Source organism: Microtus pennsylvanicus, chromosome X (assembly GCF_037038515.1).
Source record: "Microtus pennsylvanicus isolate mMicPen1 chromosome X, mMicPen1.hap1, whole genome shotgun sequence".
Classification (NCBI taxonomy): Eukaryota; Metazoa; Chordata; class Mammalia; order Rodentia; family Cricetidae; genus Microtus; species Microtus pennsylvanicus.
Genome location: NC_134601.1, coordinates 94,141,408 through 94,168,493, shown reverse-complemented (window position 1 = coordinate 94,168,493; position 27,086 = coordinate 94,141,408). Strand labels below are relative to the sequence as shown.

General features: G+C 42.9%; 1 protein-coding gene across 4 annotated transcripts in view; it reads left to right on the top strand.

The window, feature by feature from the left end:
• The window catches only part of Pcyt1b (phosphate cytidylyltransferase 1B, choline), a 70,830-nt gene that overhangs the window by 2,138 nt on the left and 41,606 nt on the right, over positions 1-27,086 (top strand). For 3 of the 4 annotated variants that reach the window (XM_075958890.1, XM_075958888.1, XM_075958891.1), the window contains exon 2: positions 25,694-25,793. In XM_075958890.1, the coding sequence (XP_075815005.1) occupies positions 25,694-25,793 (100 nt within the window). Of the gene's footprint in view, positions 1-24,694; positions 24,933-25,693; positions 25,794-27,086 lie in introns of those variants that run through there. The other variant, XM_075958889.1, reaches the window with a different exon arrangement.

Sequence of the window (27,086 nt, the reverse complement as noted above, 5' to 3'; positions counted from 1 at the left end):
AAGCCCAGAACAATCTACCTGAAGAGTATAAACTCATTCCTGTAGAACATACTCTTCAAGGGAGATACAGTCTCTTCTGTCTTTTTGGTGGTGGGGTGTGTGTGATGCAAACACAGCAGAGGTATGAGAGGCAGGTACCAAAACTGAGCTGTTGAAATAATTGTTTTGATCTACTTTGATAAAAAGTTTCCATGGCCTGCTGAAATTGACTGTTTAAATTCCTGCTTAAACTAAATTTTATGAAAATTCATTTTTCTTAGGAACAAACTTTGATCACTGTAGAGTTAGTTTTTTATGTTCTTGTTTGTTGTTTTTCGAGATGGGGTTTCACTGTATAACAGCCCTAGCTGTCCTGGATCTAGCTCTTGAAGACCAGGCTGGCCTCAAACTCAGAGAGATCCGCCTGCCTCTGCCTCCCGAGTGCTGGGATGAAAGGCGTGCGCCACCACCGCCTTGCTAGTTTGCTATCTTCTATATTTTTATTTCATTATCACAACTAACTTCTTTCACCTGGGATTTTATTTCAGTAACTAAGGCTCATGCTACTTGAAGGTTTTTGATGATGATAAGGAGGAGGAGCGCAGTAAAATGGGAAATTACCATTTCATGTTACCTAGTTCTTTCTGTTGATCATGAAGCACTGCTAATAACTTTGTTATCCAAATGCTATAAAGTCTGTGTTTCTCCATTCACTCCATTCATCCATGCCCCCTGATCATGTGTGGGTCACTCATGATACATCTGTCAACAGATATTGTTGCGGATATTGGGTTGTATTAAGTATCTTTGGAAAGTTCATGAATGATTTGAGGGAGGTCTGCTTAGGAATGAAACTCCATACTCAAATTCCCCAGTCATCAAAAGGAAGACAGAAGCTGGCATCTCCTGAATAAACTAGGCTTTAAAGGGATCCATATCATTTTAGGTGCAAATCTATAATGGTATTGATGCTATTGAATCATACTTCAAGGTGATTTTTTTTCCTTTTTTAAGATAGGATTTCTCTGTGTAGCTTTGAAGCCTGTCCTGGAATTCACTCTGTAGACCAGGCAGGCCTCAAACTCACAGAGATCCATCTGTCTCTGCCTCCCGAGTGCTGGGATTAAGGAGTGCGCCACCACCACCTGACTCAAGGTGAAATTTTTCTGAAGGGAGAAACACATAGTCTTCCAAGCTGCTTTAGTCCACATTGCAGAAAAATTCAAAAGGAAAAGACTAAAGAGAATAAATTAGCATTGCTGAAGAAATTGTAAAAGTAATCACCGAGCCCTGCAATACTGGTGCACGCCTTTAATCCCAGCACTAGGGAGGCAGAGGCAGGCGGATCTCTGTGAGTTTGAGGCCAGCCTGGTCTACAGAGCTAGATCCAGGACAGGCTACAAAACTACAGAAAAACCCTGTCTCGAAAAACCAAAAAAAAAAAAAGTAATCACTGCAATTTATTTCACTTTTGTGGTAGTTTATATTTCAGGAGTATAACCTTATTGCCCTTATTACTATAGTATACAGTTAGAGATGTTTCTAAGAATTTTTCATTATTATATTTATTCTTCACTGGTTTTCTGTTTTTTAATGTTTTCTGCTAAAATATGATGTAAGGGGACTCAGAAGCTTGGACGTGAAGAAGAAAAACTGAGTGGCCTTAGGTAATATGATGTAACAACCGTCCTTGGAAACCTAACTCCTGAGGGAGGAGCACTTCTTTCAGGCATGGCCTGTCCTCAAGTCTCCCTAGCCCTTTGACTATGCCTAGACAAATCCTCTGGGGCCAGCAGGGGCTCTAGAAACAAGGACCAGCTGTCCTAAAAGCTGTCTGCTTGAGGATTTAGTTAATGACCTTGGTCAAGTTCTTCTAGGGATCCATTCTGATGGTAGAAGGAAGCTATAATTCTAGCCTGCAGTAGTCAGTTCCATGAAGATGGATGTGGTACTGATCAGCTTAGAAGGCTTTGGAAATAAAAAAAATGGCTGGTTCAATATGCCACGTTAGCAGGAGTTCATTTGGGGTTTTACTTCAAAGTGGAGTAGTGCCAAGAGACTGCTGTCTTGCAGAAGGTGCATTATGTCAGTTGGGATGTAGATACTCACCCACTGGTACTCAAAAAGATGACTGGTCTTCCAGCTACCAGCATGTTTCCTTTACTAGTATCATCATCTGTTTAGCCACTTAGAGGAGCATGGGTTTTAAGAGCAAGAGGCTTTTAATGTGCTGTATTGGTGGAAATAAATGACCATAAGCTTCCTTGGTTGTTTACTCTGGCCAACTGGAATTCTGCCCAAGGTTATAGTTAGACATCTTCCTTCTGGATCCCTGTACAAATGCAACATCCATTTCTTACAGATTGATAGTAGTCAGGTGTATTATTGCCCATGGAATCAATGAATTTATTCCTCTCACTATTCTTCCAAGCACCCATTTGTCTAATGCTAAACCCCTTATGGGAAGAAAAAGCTTAAGTCAAATAAAAGATCAGTACTTTGATTTATTTTGGTGTTTGGGCATATAGAAATCACAAGGATGCATAGGTCATCATTCAGATAGCTGGGAGTTAAAGCATCCAAATAATACAGGACTTTAGAAAGTAACTGAGAGAAACCTCAATCCCTTACCAAGCAGATTCACAGCCAGTCAAGGGCCGGCAACTTCTAAATACAGTAATTTACCAGGTGATGTGGAGAGAAATAAGTGACTCCAGGTCCCACCTTTAAAAATCACTTCCACTTACTATAAGACAGTAGTCTGGTATGTGTATGCATGCCAGGATGCTGAAATCCCTTAAAATAACATTTTTTGTAAGTGTGACTTTAATATATTAAGCTCTCTTTAAAAAAATTTTGAAGATGAATTTGTTCATTATGTATAATGTTCTGCCTGCATGTGTCCCTACAGACCAGAAGGGGGCACCAAATCTCACTACAGGTGGTTGTGAGTCACCATGTAGGTGCTGGAAATTGAACTCAAGACCTCTGCAAGAAAAAAAAAAAAAACCTCTGCAAGAGCAGTCCCATGCTCTTAACCTCTGAGCCATTTCTGCAGCCCTTGGTTGGGCTTTCTTAAAAAGCTATATTTTATCCATTGAGCAGTACTTCCCATCAGGGAAGACTCTGTTAACCTTATCCCCAAGTTAAGAAAAGTCCCACCATTGGAGGGAAAGATTTTATTTCCTGATTCTCTTTTATATAAGCCATATATATATTGGGACAAGAAAGGAAACAGTCTGGAGCTAAGACAATGACTCAGTTGGTAAAGAGCTTGTCTTGCAAACATGAAGACCTGAGTTTGATACCTAGCACCGACGTAAAAGCTAGGCATGGTAGCACACATCTATAATCCCAGCACTGAGAAGGTGGAGGCAGGAAGATTCCCTAGACTTGTTGGCTAGCCAATTTTGCTGAACTGGTAATCTTCAGGTTTGGTAAGAGTCTCTATCTCAAAATCCAATGTGAAGGGCAATTGAGGAGGACACCCAATGTTAATATCTGGCCTCCATACCGACAAGTGTATCTTCACATGTGCGCGCACACACACACACACACACACACACACACACACACACACAAAGGATAAGTCTATTTGTTAGGGTCTCATTGACCTGTTGTGAGTGGCACACGCCAGCCTTTAGAGCAGTGCTATCCAATAGAAATATAATTCAGGTCACACATATAATTTAAAGTTATATAGCAGTCACAGTTTAAAAACTAAAATCAATTGTAAAACTATATCTTATTTAATGTCATATATCATTGATTACTATTATGTCAAAATGCCACCCATCTAAAATTATTTGTATATATTTGTGTGCATATGATGTGTGTGTGTATATGATTGCGTGTGAGGTGCATGAGCCGGCACACGTGATGGCAGAGATGTGCCACCACATCCAGCATTCACATGGGTTCTGGGGGTCTGAACTCTGGCCACCAGGCTTGGGTAACATGTACTCTTACCCACTGAGCCATTTGCTACTGTTTATTCATGCAAAGTCTAAAATCCAGTACACTTAAGATATATCTCCATTCAGAATAGAGTTTCAAGGGCACAGTGGCCACATATAGCTTTAGAGGAAACTCAGACACCTTTTTGCCTAGTCCGGTTTATGATGAGCTCTGAGAATTCACAATAATAAGTACTTTTTATAGTGTACAGTTCATTTAGGGCTGGGATTGTAGCTCGGTGATAGACCACTTGCCTAGCATCCATGAGGACCTAGGTCCAACCCCAGTACTGCCAAAAAAGAGGAAGCTTCGGTGTTTAATACACACATACATACATGTAGCCAGAAGAAAAGTTGAACACCACCTCTCATTTTGTACTCTTGTATTTTCTATGTTAACCTATTCTGTTTCAGTTAGTAGGCTATAACAGTAATCTAGATGGGAGTTAATGAGTTTGAGGTTATGGGGGTAAGTGGGGAAAGAACTGGACAGAATTGGGAGATAGTAAAGAGACAAATGCATCAGGATTTGATAATTTAGTCTAAGAGTGGGGCAGGGTCAAGGAAGACTAGTTTTCCTAGATCCAGCAAGCAGGTACCGTCACTGCAGGGGAGCATCAAGAAGGAAGAGTGTGTGGGTGATGTGAAAGACACCATGGGGATTTCCATTTACTATTATCTAGTCAGTGTTTGTGGAGCTCCAGGGAGACTTTTAAACGGAAGGTAGAAATTGTAGAAGCTGCATAAAAGAGATGGACATCTAATTGATAACAGTGAAAGTGGGTCACCTTCTGAATTTCGAAGGAAGTGGATTGAAATAATTATCAGGAAAGATGCCTCAGGATAATATTAATGGTGGGTGACTCACTCCTGTAATACCAGCACTTGGAGGCTAAGGTGCTGTCCTGGCTAGATTTATGCCAACTTGACCGAAATAGAAGTCATTTGAGGAGAGAGACTCTCAGTTAAGAAATGCCTCCAAAAGATTTGCTTTGGACTAGGCTTGATGGTGTCTGCCTTTAAATCCCAGCACTTGGGAGGCAGAGGAAGATAGATCTCTGTGAGTTCAAGGCCAACCTGGTCTACAGAGCAAGTTCCAGGACAGCTAGGTCTGTTACACAGAGAAACCCTGTCTTGAAAAAACAATAAACAAACAAACAAACAAAAAAACAGAAACCAGCCAACTAACCAAACAATAACACAAAATCCAAATCTAACCAAAACCAATCATTGGTCACCCTAGACAGCCCTGTGACAAGGCTAACTCTAGGGGCTTGTCTTAGTCAGGGTTACTGATGTAGGAGGGTCATCTGTCTATGTGTTATTTTCATTGGTCAATAAAGAAACTGCCTTGGCCTTTTGATAGGCCAACCCTTAGGTGGATGGAGTAGGCCAAACAGGATTCTGGGAGGAAGAAAGCAGAGTCAGGCAGACGCTGTGCTTCTCCTACCCAAGACTGACCGCGGTTAGAATCTTCCCAGTAAGCCACCACTTTGTGGTGCTACACAGATTATGAGAAATGGGTTAATCAAGATGTGAGAGTTAGCCAGTAAGAAGCTAGAGCTAATGGGCCAGGCAGTGTTTAAATAATACAATTTGTGTGTTGTTATTTTGGGTGTAAAGCTAGCTGTGCGGGAGCCAGATGGACAAAAAACAGGCCCGCCGTGCCTTATCACTCACTACAGGTTACTATTGCTGGGGTGAAACACCCTGACCACAAGCAACTTGGGGAGGAAAGGGTTGATTTGGCTCCCATATCCCAAGTCACAGTGTGTCTCAGGAAGCCAAAGCAGGACTCTGGAGGCAGGTGTTAAGGCGAAGGCCATGGAGGCGAGCTGCTTCCTGGCTTGTTCAGCCTGGTTTCTTATAGAACCCAGGACCACCAGTCAAGGAGTGTCCCAATCGACAATGGGTGAACCCTCCCTCATAAATCACTAACTAAGAAAACAAACTGGGCCCCTCTACATCAGTCAATCAAGAAAATACTCCACAGAGTTGCACACAGCCCAGTCTTTTGGAGGCATTTTCTTGATTGAGGTTTCTTCTTCTCAGATGACTAGCTTGTGTCAGGCTGACAGAAAACCAGCCAGCACAGGATCAATGCACGCTAAAACATCCTTGTGTGTTCTTGGGGAGGAGAACAGAAGAGCTGTAATTAAATCTACTAGAATATTCCTAATTCTTGCCTGTGTGTACATGAAATATGGCTAAATTTAATCTAATTTTATGCCCAAATATTTCCAGGCCAGAAGCCCAAGGAAGACACTTAAAAAGCCAATAGAGGAAGGATTTTGGAAAGGAAAGAGAAATATATTGCTTAAATGACTGAGAGATCAGGGTATCAAGGGGAGGGTAAGTTCCCAGAGAGAACATCCCAATCAGCAGAGAGATCAAATGAGGTGAAAAGACAGAAGGAAGAATTTCACATTGGATTCAGGAAACGGTCAGTGGTTATGTTTTGGTAAAGCCCTGGGAGTAGAGGACAGACAGCAGGCATTAGGCTAAGGACACTTTAGAGGAAGGGGATGCTTAACTGAGGGGGAAAGCAAATAGAATCTGTTGTGTCCAGAGGAGGGAAAAGAAGCATTTAGAAGCAAGAGAAACTATCCTTCTTTCTTCTTTCCTTCACTCCTTCCATCTTTCTTTCTTTTTCTTCTGGTTTTCTTTCCTTCCATTCACCCAAGATGCCAAAGGTTTTGATTGGGTCATTCTTTTAAGATGACAGAACTCGTACTTAAATGTAAATGGGGAAGGGACAGTGGAAGAGGGAGAAGGCGAAGGTGGCATAGACAACAATGGATGCTATTCCCCTGAGCCTCAAGAGGTCGGGCACCCACGCAATATAGAAAAATTGGCTTCAGGTAGGAAAAGAATGTTTGGGCTCAATTAAGTTAGGAGAAAGAACAGAGAAAATTGAAGGTCCCTCTTATCTGATAGCATCTCTAAAGGGAGAGGGAAAGTAATAGTGGCTTGGTTCTGGCAGGTGCAAAAGTATCATTCTGTAGTATTCTGGGATGTTGGGTCCTGTCACAGAGTGTTGTCAGACCAGGAGTCCGACAGGTAGAAATGGCTGGAGAGACAGGTCATTTGGTAAAATACTTACCACACAGGCATGAAGATCTGCATTTGATCCAGAAATTGGGCCCAGCGGCACAAGCCTATGATCCCAGCTCTGTGGAGTGAGAAGCTCTCTGGGACTGTCCTTCCAATCTAGCCAATTAAACAAGCTCTAAGATTAGAGTGATACTCTGTCTCAAAACCAAACCAATGAACCAACAAACCAACCAATTAAACAAACAAACAAACAAAAACCAAAGTGGAGAATGATTAAGTAGGACACCTGAAATCAACCTTTGACTTCCATACACGCACGTGCATGCACACACATACACACACAAACGCACACACACACACACAGAGAGAGACGGGAAAGGGTATGTTGGGTTTTGATAAGGCAGAATGATGAGAGCAAGCCTGGTCCTTCATGGCCTCTGGAGCTTCATCAGCTGCCAACAAGATGAACCTAGGATTAGCCAGAGTGAGCTGGACTGGCCCACAGTGAAAGAGCTGCGGGCTGGTGAAGCTGAAACCTAGTCTTCACTCACTAAAGCCTGCTGGGTCGTTCGGTCACAGTTTTGTCCTGCAATTATTATGTGGACCTAAGCAAATCACTTTTCTTCTATACCCCAATTCTAGCAGCCCAGATGAGGGAAATAGGCGACTGTTTGCCGTGGAGTGGGAGCCACTGTGGTAGGTGTGTTTGACTTGAGCCAAAAGCCTCTGCCACTCCTCACTTCTGTTTCGTTTTATTCATTTTTGGCCAAGATAGGTTGAATAATCTCATGATAAGACACACTGGCTAAATAAGTGTAAGAAATATTCACAAAGTACTTTGAAATTTTACATTAATCTTGCACAAACCACTTCTGACTTCTGCTTTTTTGTCTCAGGTGCCTCCTCAAAAGATTGAATGTATTCCAAATTGTATTTGTTATATTCTATTCATTGTTTAAAGAAAGCTATGTTGAATCTTCTCTTCATGTGAACAATAACCTCCTAATTTACCTGTTTCATAATACTGAGGTTTGAAACATTGGCTTTCTTCGAGGCTTGGCAGTATCACATTGAATTAGAGGAGCTTTCTTAACAGACGCTGTCCATCTAAGTTCAGTGCTTGGGGTTAAAATTCAGCAACAGGAAAAGCAATAGTCTTGAAGCTCCTGTGTCTTTAGCTAAAGCCCGAGCAAAGCTTCTCAGTGACTCATAGGGAAATATACATAGAAAAAGAATTATTTCCTCTGATCACAGGGGGCAGGATGAAAAGAAGAAAAGGAGGAAGGTAGGAACAAGCTAAGGCATTGCAAGCGGGGCCTATTTTCTTCCAATAATCTCCCAGGTAACAGCGTCTACCTTGCTAGGGTCTGATTACCCGTTGCTGGCCTCGGACCATAGTATTATTGTTTTAACATTCCTACCTTCCTCTTTATCCCAGCATGAACTGGGTTATAAGGGAGGCTGGGAGAAGCTGACCCTGCTTGGGGAAAGACAGTTTAGCACTCAATGCTCTTGAAGGCGGACTTGAAAACACAGTGATTAGAAAGTAAAGCAGCAAGCCCTGGTAGTGTAAGCCTGTGTAATAATGTGCAGGACCCCACAGGGCTAGCCTATTGAGCAGGATTCATTTTCATATAATCTCCTCCCTCCAGCCAAAGTCTTTGACTTGGTGTTTTTGTTTTCCACTCCGTAATTCATGCATGCTGAACCTGACATCAGTGTAAAAGGACGCTGAGGGTTATTTAAATGGGCATTTAAGAAAAATAACAACAGCAATAATAGGTTAATAGAAACATCGTGAATGATGTGTGGAGCTTATTGCCAGATGAATGATGTTGAAAGCACGTTCCTAGGACACACAGGTTTCTATGCTTCATCTCTAGCATGCCTAATAGTGACTGTAGGCACAGTCACATAATAAAGTGTATTGTAGCGCCAAATTGTTTAGTTATAAGGTAATTGTTCTATGCTGGCTCCAGGCTGGCGGTCTTACTCATTTTTCTCTGTAGGTGATGGAGAAATGGTATAGCCATTCATAGTCACATAGTCACACTATATTGGGCACTGTGTTGAATGCCCTATGTATGTTCAACACATTTAAACAGGCCAGAGACTCGTGGAATAAGAACCACCATTCCCCCACATTATAAGAAAATCAAGGGGAAAAAATCCCAAACACTAGATACCAATGGATTAAGCAGGGATTTCAAATTGAATCTGTCTGACTTCTAAGCTACATATACGCCTCAAACCAGTGAGCCACAAGTTATCTGCTCGAGCCCCCAAGGGTTCAGAAACAACGTGTGTGGCTGTAGTTGGAAGAATGCTGTATTTAACCCTTCCATGGCACATTCTTAATTTTCAGGACTGGGGGTGGGAATCAAATCTGATATCTAGACTTTGTAGGACAATTAGAAATTCAGAGTACTAGTTTTTGCAATGCTGGAGAATGAGCTCGGGCCTTTTTGTTTTAGACATGTGGTCTATCACTGAGCTACATCCCAGTACCAAAGGAAAGACTTTGACCCAGTAATTCCTCTCCAAAGAAACCTGTACAGATGACCACCCCCCCCACAACTCCCTAGTATGTTTTAACCCAAATGCTCAGTAGAAACTGTCTGGTAAATATGTTCTAGTATAGCTATATGGCAATGAGAAAGAAGAACAGACAATCACCAGCCAGAATGCAGCTAAATCTCACAAGTCAGACATGATGTAATATGTAGCACATAGTCTCCTTTCCACAAAATACATGGACAGACAGCTCACCAGTGATGTTAGAAGTCAGCATAATAGGAGGGGCATGGGATGGATTGATAGTAAAGGCTTAAAGGGGAAAACCAAAGAGCACTCGCTTGTTAGGGCTGTCTAATCCTCCCCACATCCACCTGTCTCTGCAGGAATTCTGCTTAAATCCCTCTTCTTCACTGCCACAGTCTCCCAGGACGGAACCCTGGGAGCAACATTTTGAGGGCTAATAGAGGAAGATTTCCATAAGGAAGACAGAATGATATTCCTGATATAGATGGGTGATCAGGAGCCAAGGACAACACCATCGCCTTATTGATAATTCCATTGTTTCTCCATAAAATCATAAATTAGCTTTGGCTAATTTATTTTAATTTTTTGTAGAGTCTGTCTTTTTTGGAGCATATTTGTCCATTGCTCAGAAAAGCACTTTTATTATTAAAATTCGATCTTGCACATGCTTCAAGCTGAGACACGTTAGAAATAGCTGTGCTCAATCTGAGTGCATAGCAAACCTCCTACACTACATAATTTGTTCTAATGCTTGTTTCTTCCAATCCTCAGCAATGTTTTCTATATGTCTTCTAAACATATTTTCTGACAAAAGTGTGCAGTTTAGTTTGACATCAGGTTTTTCCCCTCCTACATGTTAGTTACTTGTTTTACTGTGGCAGGAAGAAGAGACTTTTTTTCTCTTTAAAACTACAGGAAACTGAAAAACTACTTCTAAATATTTATCATTACATATGACAGCATGTTTAAAGTGTTGGGTTGAGTATCCCATGACTTGAAACATGAAACTTAAAAGAATCATTTGTCTTCATGTTCTGAATGCTTCATTTTAGAGGGCTGTGATAATTACAATAGCTTTCTATTCCTCCATTAGCTGATATCTTGAAGTATGATATATGCTCAAACTGGAGCATCTTGGCATTTCTAATAATCTTCTGCATACTAATTTTCATTTCAGCTGTCTTCTTGTCAGATGGCGTTAAGTTATCATTGGTTGTGCCAAACCATGTGGTTGATGCAGACCTCATACAGGGAGTAAGAGTAGCCTCTGTCTTTCTTCCTCCTTTTCTTCTTTTTTCTCCTCTGTGGCTCATTGATTTTTTGTTTGTTTCATTTTATTTTGTTTTAAGACAGGGTCTAACGTATCCCACACAGACCTCCAACTTGCTGTATAGACAGAGATGTCCTTGGCCTTTGGATCCTCCTGTTTATACCTCCCCCGTCCTGAGATTATAGGCATGTGACATCAAGCCTGGTTTTGTGTGATGCTGGGGATTGGAATTCATGGCTTTGTATATGCTAGGCAAGTCCTCTGCCAATTGAATTACGTCCCCAATCTAAGGTCTACCATTTTCTTCTCTTCACCTCTGCTGCTTTTATTTTTGCTTCTCTATTTTGTTATAATACATATTTTTTGAAAGACTCATTATTTTAGATTATGTATATGTGGGGGATAGGCACCTGAATGTGGATTCCCTCAGAGGTCAGAAGCATGGGATCCTCCTGGAGAAATAGGCATCTGTGAGCTGCCTGGATGTGGGTGCTGGGAAACAAATTCAGGTCCTCTGTAAGAGCAGCATGGGCTCCTAACCATGGAGCCATCTCTCCAGGCCTTCATTGCAAGAAATGTTTCAAGCCACTATCTGCTCTTGGGAGTATCTGCCACAAGGGCGTCGATCAAAGCCTAGGTGAACTACAAGCCAGGCCATCCAATTTGAACTCTCCCCTTAGGCCACTGACTTAGGGTTTCTCTTACTGTGAAGAGACACCATGACAGCCGGGCAGTGGTGGCGCATGCCTTTAATCCCAGCACTCGGGAGGCAGAGGCAGGCAGATCTCTGTGAGTTCGAGGCCAGCCTGGACTACAAGAGCTAGTTCTGGGACAGGAACCAAAAGCTACGGAGAAACCCTGTCTCGAAAATCCAAAAAAAAAAAAAAAAGAGAGACACCATGACAACTCTTATAAAGGAAAACATTTAATTGGGGTGGCTTCCAGTTCAGAGGGTTAGCCATTATTGTCACGGCAGGAAGCAAGGCAGCATGTAAGCACACATGGTGCTAGAGAAGGAACTGAGAGAGTTCTTACATCTTGGCCTGCAGGTAACAGGAAATGGGTGTCACACTGAGCAAAGCTTGGACAAGGGAAACCTCCAAGGCCACCCCCACAGTGACACACATCCTCCAACAAGGCCACCCCTACTCCAACAAAGTCACCCCTCCTAATAATGCCACTCCCTATGAGCTTATGGGGGCCAATTACATTCAAACTGCCACAGACACTATATATAGACTTTACCACAACAGGGATGGAATGCTGGTATAAATTCATATGTTAGAATTAGGTATTAGTGATGCTGCCTTTCTTGACTACTGAGATGAAAAGGAAATATATATATTATATATATGTGTGTGTGTGTGTGTGTGTGTGTGTATGCGCAGGAGTCACTCACTGTCAATCGCATTGTGATGGAGGAAGGTCATTGGTTAAAAAATAAAGAAACTGCTTGGCCCTCATAGGTTAGAACATAGGTGGGAGGAATAAACAGAACAGAATGCTGGGAGGAAGAGGAAGTGAGGTAAGACACTTCAGAAAGATGCCATGCTCCCCTCTCCCGGGCAGACGTGATGCAGCTCAGACCCAGGATGGACGTAGGCTAGAATCTCCCCAGTAAGCGCACCGTGGGGTGCTACACACATTATTAGAAATGGGCTACTCCAGGTGCAAGAGTTAGCCGAGAAGAGGCTAGATATAATGGGCCAAGCAGTGTTTAAAAGAATATAATTTGTGTGTTGTTATTTCTGGTGTAAAGCTAGCCGTGTGGGAGCCGGGCGAGACAAAAAGCAGTCCCCCGCAGCTCCCTCAACAGCATTGTGTTCTGCTTTTTGCACAAGGAACCAATAGGCTACGTATTTCAAATCTTACCCCTGGGTGGTGCTGTAATGGGGAGATCTGCGTTTGGAGACTGTGTGTTGTGTCCGTTATAGAAATGCTCTTCTCAGCTATTTCGTTGTTTTGTATTTTGGGGATGGGTTCTGTTTTTCTTTTTGGTCTGGGGCTCTTCCTTGCATGGAGAAGAGTGCTATGAAGGCGAACCTTCAAAACAAAACTGTCTTCATCTAGGAGCTGTTATTGAACTTGTAGGGGCTGCGACCACATCATGCAACATACCGTTTAAGGCAGCAAGGTGCAGGGGATTTCTTCCAGAACTTGCCACCAGGAATGCTGGTCTTTTCTCAATAGCTTTTCTTTCTTTCTTTCTTTCTTTTTTTATTTTTGAGACAGGGTTTCTCCGTAGCTTTTGGTTCCTGTCCTGGAACTAGCTCTTGTAGATCAGGCTGGCCTTGAACTCACAGAGATCCGCCTGCCTCTGCCTCCCCAGTGCTGGGATTAAAGGCGTGTGCCACCACCGCCCAGCTAGCTTTTCTTTTTCTTAAACAGAAGAACAATGATACTACCTGGTACCTTTATTCTCCTGGTTTCTGGGACTGCTTAGAGTTAAAGCCGTCTTTGTAGTCTACCTCTCTAAAATGCTGACGACTACAGCAGGCGCTCCGCACTCCTGCGGGCTCCTTCCCCCCCACCTGATCTTATCTTCTGATGTTTAGCTAGCACCCGCAGACTGGCACATGCCAGGTAAGCATTCTCTTGCTGAGTTTCACTTTCAGCCCTTACCCAGAGTCTATTAAAAAAATAAAAAAAACCTCATCTATATTTCCTTCTTTGCCCCCCAAAAAAGCAAGCTTTAAGCTGCCAATTTTTACTCTTTTTAAACCACCTGAGGATTTGGGTGGGGATGGAAAGGGGATAGGAATACAATCTGTGGCTGCTTCTTGAAGCTCAACTGCCTGAGGAAACATAACTTCGAGTAAGGAATTTCTTACCTCCAAGGAAGGCTTCTTTTCTTAGTACCAGTGCCTATTAATGCCACAAATCTGAGATCTGTTAACTGTAAACCGCATTTCCATTTCAGAGGTGTGACACATGAAACACCAGCCAACACTGATTATACGGCAAGATTTATTGGGAGACACCTCCTAATCTTGAACCCATTAAAATGTGAGGGAAGGAGACAGACATTTTATAATCAGGGAAACGTGCGTTCAGGTTTAGTTCTAGGATTCTTCATGCTATTTGAAAGCCACTGCTGTGTGTTCTGAAGGTAGCCACATGGGAGCCTTGCAGTTTATGGGTGGCCAGTGTTTTTAGAAAGCCCGGGGCAATACAGTATCTCACCCCAGATCTGCAGAGGGCTGTGATTACCAGTCTGACTTAGATGCATGTGCCTAGACACTCACTTTATTTTGTTTTGTCTTTTTAATTTTTGTGGTTTTGTTTTGTTTTTGAGATGAGATCTTACTCTGTATCCTCGGCTATCCTGGAACTCTTTGTGTAACCCAGGATGGCCTCAAACATACAGATATACACCAGCTTCTGCCTCTCAAGCTGGGATTAAAGTCATGCACCACCACACACAACTGCCCTAATTTTTATGCTTTTAAAAACCAAACTATTGAACTCACCCCCATCCCCCATGCCCTCTTCTCCAATGACTCCCGCATCCCCTTCAGCATGTTTCCCTCTTAACTTCATGAGCTTTTTTATTTTTAAGCTCACTGAGTTCACTTAGTACTTACTGCCTGTGTGGACATGGGCGTGGGACCATTTACTGAAGCATAAATAGGCTCTTAGGTGCTGCATCCCTGAAGAAAACCAATTCCCCATCTCCCCGCAGCCATTAACTGTCAATAGCTCCTCAGGTAGTGGTGGTACTTTGGGACTCCCTCCCTGATCCAGTTCGTGCCAGGACTTTATCTGCCTTGATTTTGCACAGCTCTGTGCATGAGCGCACAGCCACGGTGTGTTCATAACTACAACCCTCAGATGTCCAGATGACTGCAATGAAGTAGCTATGTAGGTTTTTCCTTAATGGAGCTCTTACACGGCAAATCTAAATAAAGTTGCAAATGCATTTTTAAAAGATATTTCAGGTAACTCTTTAACTGTGTTATGTTGTTTTGCTTTTAAACAGTTTCAGCCTACTTATTCCCAACAATAGAAAAATGGGCAAAGGATAGGTTATTCTCAGAAGAAAATACAAATGGCTAATAAACATTTGAAAGATGTTCAATCTTTCTTCTAATCAAAATAATGCAAATTGAAACAGCATGATGCCGTTTTTGGTCTATAAAATTGACAAAGTGAGATGGCATTTTTTTCATCCATTGCAATGTGAGTGTAAATAATTCAACTTTTGTAGAAGGTAATTTACCAATATATGTTAAAACATTTTTCAAATGTTTATCTTTAAAATGTTTACAGCCTTGATCTGAGTGATTTAGCTTCAAGGCATCTATCCAAATAAAATAATCAGAGATTCACAATTATGTTTAGAATGTTACTTTAATTAAGAAAAAAATTAAAATTAACCCTCAACAATAAGGAAATATTTATGATTTTGTGGCTTTTCTTTTCTTCCCTTTTCTCTCGTCGTTTTCTTTTTTTATTTTTGTTTTTGTTTTTCAAGACAGGGTTTCTCTGTGTAACAGCCCTACCTGTCCTGGAACTTGCTTTGTAGACCAGGCTGTCCTCAAGCTCACAGAGATCTGCCTGCCTCTGCCTCCCGAGTGCTGGGATCAATGGCTTGTGCCACCAATGCCCGGCTTGACTTTTCTTTTTTTAAAGATTTATTTTATTTTTACTTATGTGTATGTGTGCATGTCTGTGTATGGGTGTGTGCATGTGTACGCACAAGTGTCCATGGAATCCAGAAGACGCTATCCAATTCCCTGTCTCGAAAAACCAAAAAAAAAAAACCAATTCCCTGCATCTGGAGCTACAGGCTGCTGTGAATTGTCTAATGTGGGTGCTAGGAACTGAACTTGGGTCCTCTGCCAAGAGCAGTCTGCAGTTTTAAACACTGAGCCATCTCTCCTGCTCTATTTATGATTTTTCTATTCAGTGTAATATTTTATTGCCTTCCAAATTAGTGAGGTTGAAAATTATTTAAGTGATATGATAAAATTATGATTTTTCTGGGTGGTAAGGGGCTTATGCAGTGAAATTCTGAAGTTGTTACTATGTAATATGGCATACCAGAAAGGCTGAGACGAAACCTAAAAAGTATTAGCCGCAGTTGACTCCAGAAAACAGAATTATTGAAGACTTGTTTTCTTCTCTTAGCTTTCCCTAGTTTTCTAAAATGTATACTATGATGATAAGAGATTCTGATAGCATACTGTTAATATGTGTGCTTCCTTCCTGAGTTTCCTGCCTATTTCTGTCTTTATCATAATCACTTTTTTCTAGTGATTCAACAAGTGTTTGTTAAGGGTCTACTTCATCAGGTACTGCACTGGGGAAATGGCAGACCAAGTCCTTGCTTTCTTGGAGTTTCCATAATGGTGGGGAAAGACTGGCTACAAATTTAGTGTCCCCTCATTTGCCAACTCGGACCCCTCTTCTACCTGCACTCATGCTTCTAAGTGTTATAATGTGAATTTATTCCAGTTACTCTTGCTATCACTTATATCTAGTCATATTCCTATTCCCAAACTTCAGGCTTGTACATACAGGCCTGACATCCCTACCTACCTGGAGATCTAACAGGAATATCAAAGTGAGGGAGAACAGAACCCCAAATCTTCGAATCGGTTCTCCCACAGATTTCCTCTTCTAGTGCCTTTCCTATCCAGAGAATGGCAATCCAGGTGCCCCAGTTCTTCTGCCCAGTTACTTTAGAATCATCCTAGCTCCCCATCAAATTTAATTTATCCAAAATCTGTGTAAACTCTGATTTCTTATTACCTCTACTGCACTGGTTTTGTTTCTACCTTAGAGCTCTTAACAGTTTATTCTCAACTTGGCTGCTAAAGTGTGGTACTGCATGCCTGTAATCTCAGCATAGGAGAAGCTAAGGAAAGAGAATCAAGAATTCAGGCCATCACCAGATAGTGAGTTCAAGACCAGCCTGAGGTACATAGACCTTGTCTCAAAAAGAGCACAAAGACCAGAGACTAAACAGATGACTCATTGGGAAAGAGTGCTTGCTGCCCAAACATGAGAGCTCGGGTTTTGATTCCAGCACCCGTGTTAAAACTAGCAAGCAAACAAAAGCAGATGTTGTTACGTGCACACATAGAATCCAGTACCTTAGGAGGGAGAAATAGGAGGATTACTAGGACTTGTTAGCTGCCAGCTTCAGTTTCAGTGAGAGACCCCGGCTAAAAGAAAAAAGGCAGAATGTTAGAGGACAGTGGACATGCTCCTCTGACCTCCAGATACACAGCACAGGATGTTAGAGGACAGTGGACATGCTCCTCTGACCTCCAGATACACAGCACAGGATGTTAGAGGACAGTGGACATGCTCCTCTGACCTCCAGATACACAGCACAGGATGTTAGAGGACAGTGGACATGCTCCTCTGACCTCCAGATACACAGCACAGGATGTTAGAGGACAGTGGACATGCTCCTCTGACCTCCAGATACACAGCACAGGATGTTAGAGGACAGTGGACATGCTCCTCTGACCTCCAGATACACAGCACAGGATGTTAGAGGACAGTGGACATGCTCCTCTGACCTCCAGATACACAGCACAGGATGTTAGAGGACAGTGGACATGCTCCTCTGACCTCCAGATACACAGCACAGGTGTGCACACTCACAGACAGTGGACATGCTCCTCTGACCTCCAGATACACAGCACAGGATGTTAGAGGACAGTGGACATGCTCCTCTGACCTCCAGATACACAGCACAGGTGTGCACACTCACAGACAGTGGACATGCTCCTCTGACCTCCAGATACACAGCACAGGTGTGCACACTCACAGACAGTGGACATGCTCCTCTGACCTCCAGATACACAGCACAGGTGTGCACACTCACAGACAGTGGACATGCTCCTCTGACCTCCAGATACACAGCACAGGATGTTAGAGGACAGTGGACATGCTCCTCTGACCTCCAGATACACAGCACAGGATGTTAGAGGACAGTGGACATGCTCCTCTGACCTCCAGATACACAGCACAGGATGTTAGAGGACAGTGGACATGCTCCTCTGACCTCCAGATACACAGCACAGGTGTGCACACTCACAGACAGTGGACATGCTCCTCTGACCTCCAGATACACAGCACAGGTGTGCACACACCCACACCTCCACACATATGCCACACTCACACACCTACGTAAACAAAAAGATCAAGTCATGCTTGCTTGCTTCCTTCTTTCTCCTCCTTTTCTGCTGGGAATTGAACCTAAACTCTTGTCCTCCCTAGGCAAACGCTACAACTAAGGTACTTCCTAAGCCTTTTCTTACTTTTGTTTGGAGACAAGGTCCCACTAAACGGGCCAGGCTAGCTTTGAACTCACTTTAGCCCAGGCAGATCTTGACCTTCAGCCTCCAGTAACCGAGATTCCAGGCCTGCCATTTTTCTTTCTATCTCACTTGCTCCTGAGCTCCCTGTTGCCTTTCCTCACCTTATTTTTACATAGCATGTGATCACCACTTAACACGCTAGATATTTTATGCTATGTTCATTGTTTATCATTACTGAACTCTATTTTGGGCTGCTGTGCCTCTGATGTGATCTCAGAATCCACAACACTACTTACACACAAGTATTACTCAAGTGCTATAAAATGTTGGGCAAATAAATAATGGGTAGATATTATGACAGTGATTTAAATCCTTCAAAAGCACAAACGAGTTCTAAAACTTCCCTATACATAGGAATTATATCAGCTAGTTTGTAGATAATAGGTTAATAGCTCTTCTTTCCTATAAGACCTGCTCCTCTATATTCAGGATAACTGACCCTTGATTAAATTAGCTGCAACTCTGAAATCACAGAGGAGGAAATACTTTAAATTTATTTTATATCTTGTGAATTGCATGACTATGTTCTGGTCATAAGAACAAAGCAAAATAGCAGCATGTATTTTCTCTCTAAAGAGGTAATTAAGTGTCTGAGGTTTTCCTAGGCTAAGTTGTACTTTCTTTTTTTTTTTTTTTTTGGTTTTTCGAGACAGGGTTTCTCTGTGGCTTTGGAGCCTGTCCTGGAACTAGCTCTGTAGACCAGGCTGGTCTCGAACTCACAGAGATCCGCCTGCCTCTGCCTCCCGAGTGCTGGGAGATGACAAGAATGTTCTCTGTCTACACTGCCCAATATCACTATTGGCCATATGTGGTTACTGAATACTTCAAATGGGGCTAGCATGACTGAGATTATGTTTTAAATTTTGTTTCATTTTAAGTATCCTGTTAGTTTAAATAGTCACAAGTGAACAATGGCATAATCATGCCAGTATAATTTTTATATATTTCTGTATCACTCTTTCCCCGCTTTTTATCACAAAATAATATTATACAGTATTAACATGCATTTATTCTGTGTATGGATTTTCAATTTGCATTCAGTGAAATATCTTAGGGATAGTTCCTTGTTGACACATATATATCTGCCCCACTCTTCGCAATGATGCCTATTACTTCTTAATATGTATACACTATACTTAACAGAATGAGAAAATGTATACTTCTTGGTGTTGAGCCACATTCTGGGCCTCATTAGCCTCCACTCCATGGGATTCTACTGGTAAGCTATCTGATGTAGGCGTCTCCATAATCAATGATCCAATTCAAAAATCTAGTGACTTGTGTATGTCAGACCTCTGGTCAACTGTTAGGTGTTTTGTTTTCTTTCTTTTCTATCTTCAAAAAGACTTCAAACTGTTGTGATTAATTAAATGTGGGTTTAAAATTATGTTCAGAGATGAGAAAATAGAATTTTTTATGAAGTCTTCTTTTAATTCTCAATTTGCGGTTCTCAATCTGCTGTCAGTCAATGATGCACTATGCATAAGTTCAGGTACTTTGTGTCATTTTTTACGCTTGAGTAAGAGATGAATTGTACACTTAATAGCTCTCTCTATATATATGTGTGAACATACATGCATATATATGTGTGCATGTATGTCTGTGTTCATGTGCAAGAGCATGTGCACACAAGTGCATATACACACGCCTGCACATGCCCTAGCTACCCTTGAATTCCTATTTGACCTAGTCTGGCTGGGAACTCACGAGCCTCCTGCCTCAGTCTCTTGAATATTCTCTTCTATACAAGTCTCAGTCAAGGAGATTCTACACAAGCAATGTCCACTATACAATACCCTTCCCTTAGAAAGCCTTTTTGGGAGTATGGCTTTTTATGACCCTGTGGTATAGTTTACATAACTGGAACATGCGACGAAAGGGAAGCATTTTCACAAGCAATGACTGGGTATTCTGAAATCTTAAATTGAGCAGGAAGAACTTTGACTGTGGCCTAGCACCAAGTCTATGGTCTCACAAGGCCCTTGTATGTGTGAGGTTCAGCACACTGGGCCAGGGCTCCTTATTCCTTGAAAGTCCTCACTCTTATGCTGAACAGCAATCTCCTGTGTCTCTCCAGCTTTCAGCTTGGCCCACGCTTCTCCAGGGAGCTATGGTTCCAATGGCCCCCACTATACTAGTCACTTGATTTCTAAGATTTGTATGTTGACAAGAATGGGACTTTGGTTCCAGCTATGAAATGACCGAAAGCTGTGTGTGCCTCTTTAGCTACGTTCTTCTGCTCTTCTGAAAGGGCCGCTCTTCACTGTGGTGGATTGCTGCCTGGAGTCACTTCTCTTCCTTGCCTTTATTTGTTCCTTCTTTTAAATCTACCTTCCGGACAATCGTGCATCTCTTAGCTGTGTAGTTTATTCTAATAAACAGTAGAAAACAGAATCTGGGTGCCTTAGAGTTGGTCCAAGATGAGGCTCACAAAGGCTACATGCGAGACATCTGCCTTGCTTCTCTAAGTTGGGGTAAAAACATCGGCCACATGCATTTACTCCTTCAGTTGATTGCTGAGGCTTACCCTTCCTGGTTATCAGGAGCTTCGGTATCTTCTCTATGAGGTCTCCTTGTCCTGTCTAAGAATCTTGAGCATTTCCTTAGTTCAGAGAGAGCCAAAAAGACAACTGAGTGGCAAGGGTCTACCACTGCTGTTGCTTCTCGTCATCAGTCGGCATCACTGTTGAAGACAGGTCCTGTATAGTTCGTGGGAAACTGGACAAATCTTACAGAGCTGTTGTACAAACTAGTGAGCAAATTTGACCAATTTGACATTTTATACAAATCACTATGTATACAATCAAAGACTTAGTTGTTTTACTGTGTTATTGGGCCTGGCTTTTATGTCTTACCTATGTCAGGCCTATGTCTGGAATACATCCGGAGTACACTAGTAAGCTTTTGAGATTTGGTAAATGCTGAGGAATAAATAGGGATGCTGGTCCTGTGTAGCCATCTAGATAGTTCAAGGGCCAGTTTGTCCCCATCCTCCCTCCTCCTAGGAGACCCACACATCTTATTTCCAATTGTTCTGAGGTTGGTCCATTGCTTTTACGTGGAGAAAACAAAAGCTAATGAGCATTCCTTAGTAGACAAATGATTTGTTCTGCTCCTGAAAAGGGATTTAAAAAAAGAAAAAGAAAAGAAAGAAAAAAATGTAGTCTGAAGTGTTCAGATTGAACAAATATTACTTGAAGTCACAGGAGGTAGCTGGTATTTGCCAGGCCCTCACTAAGTCTTGGTGAATATAGAGTTTAATTACTTTTAATTTAAAATCTGCAATTACCATTATTAATTCGTGGGTGTAGAGGTCATACTTGTACAGAACGACTTTGTGGAGGCAGTTCTCTCTGTCTGCCTTTCCGTGGGTTCTGGGAACTGTGAGCTTAGGTTACCAGACTTGCACGGAAGGTACCTTCCCCCACTAAGCCACCTCACTGTTCCTGTAGAGTGTTTAATGCTCAACCTAAGGGCTCTTCTGCATCACTTTGAAAGGCAATCTTCCGGGAAGCGGGGCTGCCACTTGTTTAGTTTTACATTGTCCCTGTTCCAAGCATAGTTGTCTTGTATATTACGGAACATAGGCTCTTTCCTTGGCAGCTGCTGTTGCAGGTGCTCCCCTGTGCGCATGCTGCACTCACAAGCACACCCTTGCACCGCACCTAGGATTCTGTCTGTCTTCCATCGCTTCAGGTCTCCCATTTCCCTGCTTCCAAGTCACGAGAATCAACAGCAAACTGCACAGTACCCATAAACGCTATCTTCGTCTTTCAGTAAAGGTCATTTCAAAATTTTCTCTCTGTTTAAATGCCACACCTTCTTAATACACCTTCCTTATGCTATGACAATGCTTTGTCTAATAAGATTTGTGACCAGTACATAAAATATTTCTAAAGTCGTTTATTTTAGATCATCTGATAAAGATTCACTGTTTGTATAAACACATAAGTGAAATGACTATGCATGGTGGAATGCACATATAATCCAAACATTTGAAGGGTACAGCAGGAGGATTATGAGTTCCAGGTTAGCTTAGGCTGTCTAGCAAGTTACAGCTAAGCTGGCCTAGAAAGATAGTAAGACTCTATCTTTAAAAAGACCCACAATAGCAAAAACAAACCAGAAGCAAGTAATGAATCATTAATGGAAGATATTCCCATTTAGGTCTGGAGAGATGGCCCAGCGGTTAAGAGAACTTGCTGCTCTCCCAGGAGACCTAGGTTTGGTTTGCAGTACCCTTGTCAGGAGGCTCACAATTGCCTGTAACTCAGGTGCAGGAGATTGACTGCCCTCTCCTGGCTTCCGTGGGCTCCTACAAGCGTGTGGCTTATCCCCCCCCCCCCCCAGACATGGGCATGATGAGCACACGCACACACACACGCACACGCACACGCACATAAAGACACTCATTTGCAACCACTTTACTACTTTGGGTTGTGCTGTCAGAAGGCGTTTTGCTTGGTTGTATGGAGACCTACATTATCTACCATTGTCTAGAGACACGTAGTGCTGTGTGTGGTTTACTGAGTAAGGACTAAGTACAGCAACTGCAGGGACAATAGAGTGGTAGAATGTGCCTATGAGCTCCGCTTCTCACAACAGTCGTGCGAGATAGTGACCCTTTCACAGATGAGACTGAATTCAGAGAAGTTAAAGAACTTGCTTTTAGAAACACACAAAGTCAAAGAACTTTCTCACCACACGTATGGCTAGCTCTAACGGGGCAATGTTGGGTTAGCCCTGACTTTCTGTGCCACAAGTATTGGACCCAAGAGTATACCTGCCACAGCTCCAAACAATTCTGGTTGTGACCTGATTTGAAAATATGAGCTTCCCCACTAACCAGGAAATGTAATACTTGATTGGTTTTGTGCCTTCTTGTGCCAGGTGATTATGATAATTTGTTCTTTGTAACTGCTTTACTGAACATATCTTTTAAGAATTGTAATACCTGTTCTTCTTGTATAAAAACCCTCGTTTGAGAGCTGCAAAATACACTCAGATTCAAACTGCAAAAAAAAAAAAAAGAAAGAAAGAAAAGAAAATATGCACTTAGCCCGACAGATTCTACTTTACAATTTTTTTAATGGTACTGGAGATGGTACCCAGGGCTTTGTTAGGCCACCTACCACTGAAGAAGATTATAAATTCAAGGTCAGCCTGGGATACCTGGCAAGCCCTTGTCCCAATACAAACAAACAAGCAAATAAATAAAACAGTCTTTGGGGAAACTTATGAAGGGAGCCATGTATAAGCTAAAGTTCTGGGGAATGGAAAGCAAGCAGAGACTTGACTGTGGTAGAAGGGTGCAGAGGGATGGAAATGGAGCAGAAAGAAGCCCATGCTCGAACAGCCAGGTTGGTGCAGAATTCTTGGCACACTGAGGCCACATTCTGCCTACTCCCTCTTTCCACTTCTGTGCCTTAAAATAAGGCCCCATCTCTTACGCTACCTTTAGTGAGTGTTTTTAGCCGGAAGAGTCTAATTAGTGTGTGCACTCAGTAGGGGCTACGAAGGATATTTGAACACGAGTCTTACAAACACAGATGGAACTCCTGTGCCGCATTCCACATGTTTCTCTGGTCCTTTAGAGCCCACAGAGTCGCCTCAATGTAACTGAGGACAAAAGAGATGGAATCACATTTCCCAATTCTTTTCCCCAAGTCTTGGTTTGCTTCCAGAGTCCTGAAGGACAGGTGGGAGGTTCGGAAGTCTCAGGCAGCTAACTGGGAGATCTCCAGACAGAACTACAGCAGAATTCCTACTGCAGAGCGGAAGGTGGTGTGAATGGGGCTATAGGATAGGGGCCAGGGCAGGGTTCTGTTCTTGTCAGTGTAGAGAACTTGTGTCTTGGAGAACATGGTCTCATCAAGAGCAAAGACTAACTTCCAGGCATGAAGGTACAGGCCTGCTAGCCCTGCACTCGGGAAGACCAGGCGTGGGGATTCTGAGTTCAAGGTCAGCTCGGGATATATAACAAGCCCAAGCCCCTATCTTTAAAAACCATTTTTTAAGGGCAAGGATAGGCTAGTCTTATCTGTACATCTAACCTCAGATTTTAGTATAGCACCTGACATCTATATGGGTGAATGAATGAGTGATTAAAGAAATATGAATGAGTGAATGACAGAAGTAAGCCACATCCCCTGCTCGAATGTCTAGATCCGTCCTCAATCAAATCTTCCCAAGCTAAGGACTAGCACCTGTCTCCAGCTCTGATAAGCAATTCGTGCAGCGCTGTGCCCGGTGTTTACAGTGACAAGTGAACCTTGGCTCGGAAAACAAAACCAAAGCACCCAGGAAGATTTTAGTGGGGACTGTGGTAATGACATAGCTCAAAGCCTGCAAACGGACAACTCTGGATTGCCCTGTTTACAAAAACACCACCCGCTTTGTCTTCCTCTGTCTGGAGAGAGTGAGGTTTTCATTTTAAGAGGCTGACTAAAAAATGCAGGGCCACTTCCTGGGCAAGCTTCCAAGTGACTACATCTTTCTCACAGCGTTCCCCAGAGCGTCAGCCCAGGCTGCCTGGGGCGGGGCCTCTAGCCATTGGTAGCTGGGGAAGCTACCACAGGAGCAGTTATCTGCAGCCCGCCAGAATTGCTGTGCTTTTTGGCTCTCTCCGGTTGCAGCTATCAGCGTTGGCCTTTGCATTGAAGAGACATCGGCACTTGTGATTGGCCACGCTGGTGTGTGTGTGTGTGCGTGCGTGTGTGCGTGTGTGAATTACAGGAGATGTCGCGCCACGCTTCCGAATATGAAGCTCCTTTCAGCCGAGTGTCCCGGGTGTGGGTGAGTCTAAATATCTGAAGACTGCCCTTGTCACTTGGAATATGCTCAAAGCCGGGCATTATGATTTTCCAAGGGCATGACTTAGCATATTTCTTAATCCTACTGAGCCTCGGTTGCCTTTTCTGTAAAATAGGCCCAGGATGATGGTATCCTATGGAAGGATGGGACTGTGTACGCAGCATAGTGTGTTGGGAGGCCAGAAAGAGATGATGGCTCCAGGTCATCTCATCCAGCCCCTGGCATATGGTAGGCACTGCGCAGCTCTAGGACTTCTTTTGATTTTATTTGTTCTTATTTTTTAAGACAGAGTCTTAGTCAGGTTGGCCTTGAACTCTCCATTCTCCTGCCTCAGCCTCCTGAGTGTTGGGATTACGTGTGTGAGCCACCATGCCGGACTTGCTCTTAATATGCCTGATGCATCAGTTAAAGAGGAGGGGGAAGGGACTGTGCCCACGCTTGGTTTCTAGGAGCGCACTGTTGCTCTGGCAGGCCCGTCAGATGTATTCCACTACTTCCCCTAGCCCCTTGGGCCTCACTCCTTGAAGCCTGATCCATTGGGGGAATATTGAGGAACTCACTGTGATCCCCCTGTCTTGGCCTCTTGAGTTGAACACTTGAACGACAGGTGTGAGCCATCCTAGCCGGCTATGTTATTCTCGGTCATACCTATCTACCAAACAGCACTCTTCAAGGGAGGTTGATGGTGCGGAAGAATTATTTATCAGACAATATTCGTTCCCCTTCTCTCTTTTCTCTTCTAGACCTTGACTGCACCAGCTCCTTTCGCAGATGAATCCAGCTGCCAGTGCCAAGCGCCTCATGAAAAACTAACCATTGCCCAGGCCCGCTTAGGAACACCAGGTGAGGCTGTTGTTCTCATTTTGCAAATGGGCTTCATCTTGACATTTGAAGTATCGCAAAGCATTATGTGAGCAGTGCTCACTTTCAGGGTGGAGTTTTGTGATTCTAGCCCAGCACGAGGACTGTGCACTTTTATTAATGCTGAGGACCAGTTGGGGACGGTCCCTTGCGACTGGTATCTCAGCACTGGGGAGATTGAAGCAGGAGAGACACTGTGAGTTTGAGGCCACCATGGGTTATATAGTGACTATTCCAGAATATCCTGGGGTGCAGAGTGAGACCCCACTTTTAAAAAAATCAAAACAGCAATAGTTTGCATATAAATCAAAGTAGCCCAGGCAAAAATGGGGGAGAATATAAATGCTTAAGCCCCGGCTCTGTCGTTTATGAATTCTACAGACTCGGGCAATTCATGAAAAAGATCTGGATTCATCTTCTCATTGGCAAAACAGGGACAATGACTTGCTCCATTGGTTTTTGGTGACAGGTAGATTCTTTTAAAAGTACCACTTTTCAAGAACTAAGCCAGTATAATTGTAACTCTTCTGAAATGTCTTCATTTTACGTTTTAAGTGAGCCCTTAAAAAAAAAGACAGTTCTGTCCTAGAAGTTTATAACTCCACTCATCCCTTTAGCCAGTGTCAGAAGGCCAGTGGGGGAAGAGATGTAAAAGCAACCATAAATTACCATTTCTGCTTCCCAAGGGCTTTCGTGTTAATTAAAGAGCCAAGCCAATTAGACAGGAAGGAAAAGCCACAGGCACGTGTATGAATGGACAGCTTGATGGTAAGCGACAGCACAGAGACTGCAGAGTCACGTGGCCTGGAGAGGTGGGGCAAGACCTCAGGGAGGGAGCAGAAGCTAGCTGGTTCTTCTGGGAGATGTTTTGGGTCATGTCTACAGAAAGCAGACAGTTATTCTGGGACAGGAGAATAGAAACAGTGTAGGAAAGCCCAAGAGACAGTTGTCTAGCAGTAAGGGTAGATCATTCCTTGGTTAGGGTGGAGTGAAAAAGAGGACTAGGCAAGTGAGTTAGGCGTTGAGACATACGATGGCACAACAGAGTGAGCTCCTACCGCCGCCACTGCAAAACCCACCAACCTAAACTTAAAGGAATCAATGGGTAAGGGGCAGTGGATTATCTAATAGTGATTGCCATTTATTAAATATGTACAAGGTGCGAAGGTCTTCATGTGTCTCCTGCCATTTTCCTCTCCCAACTCAACATGGCCAGTGCTTTCAGTATTTCACACTTAAGGAAACGAAGGCTTAGCAAGTTTGTGCACTGTGCCA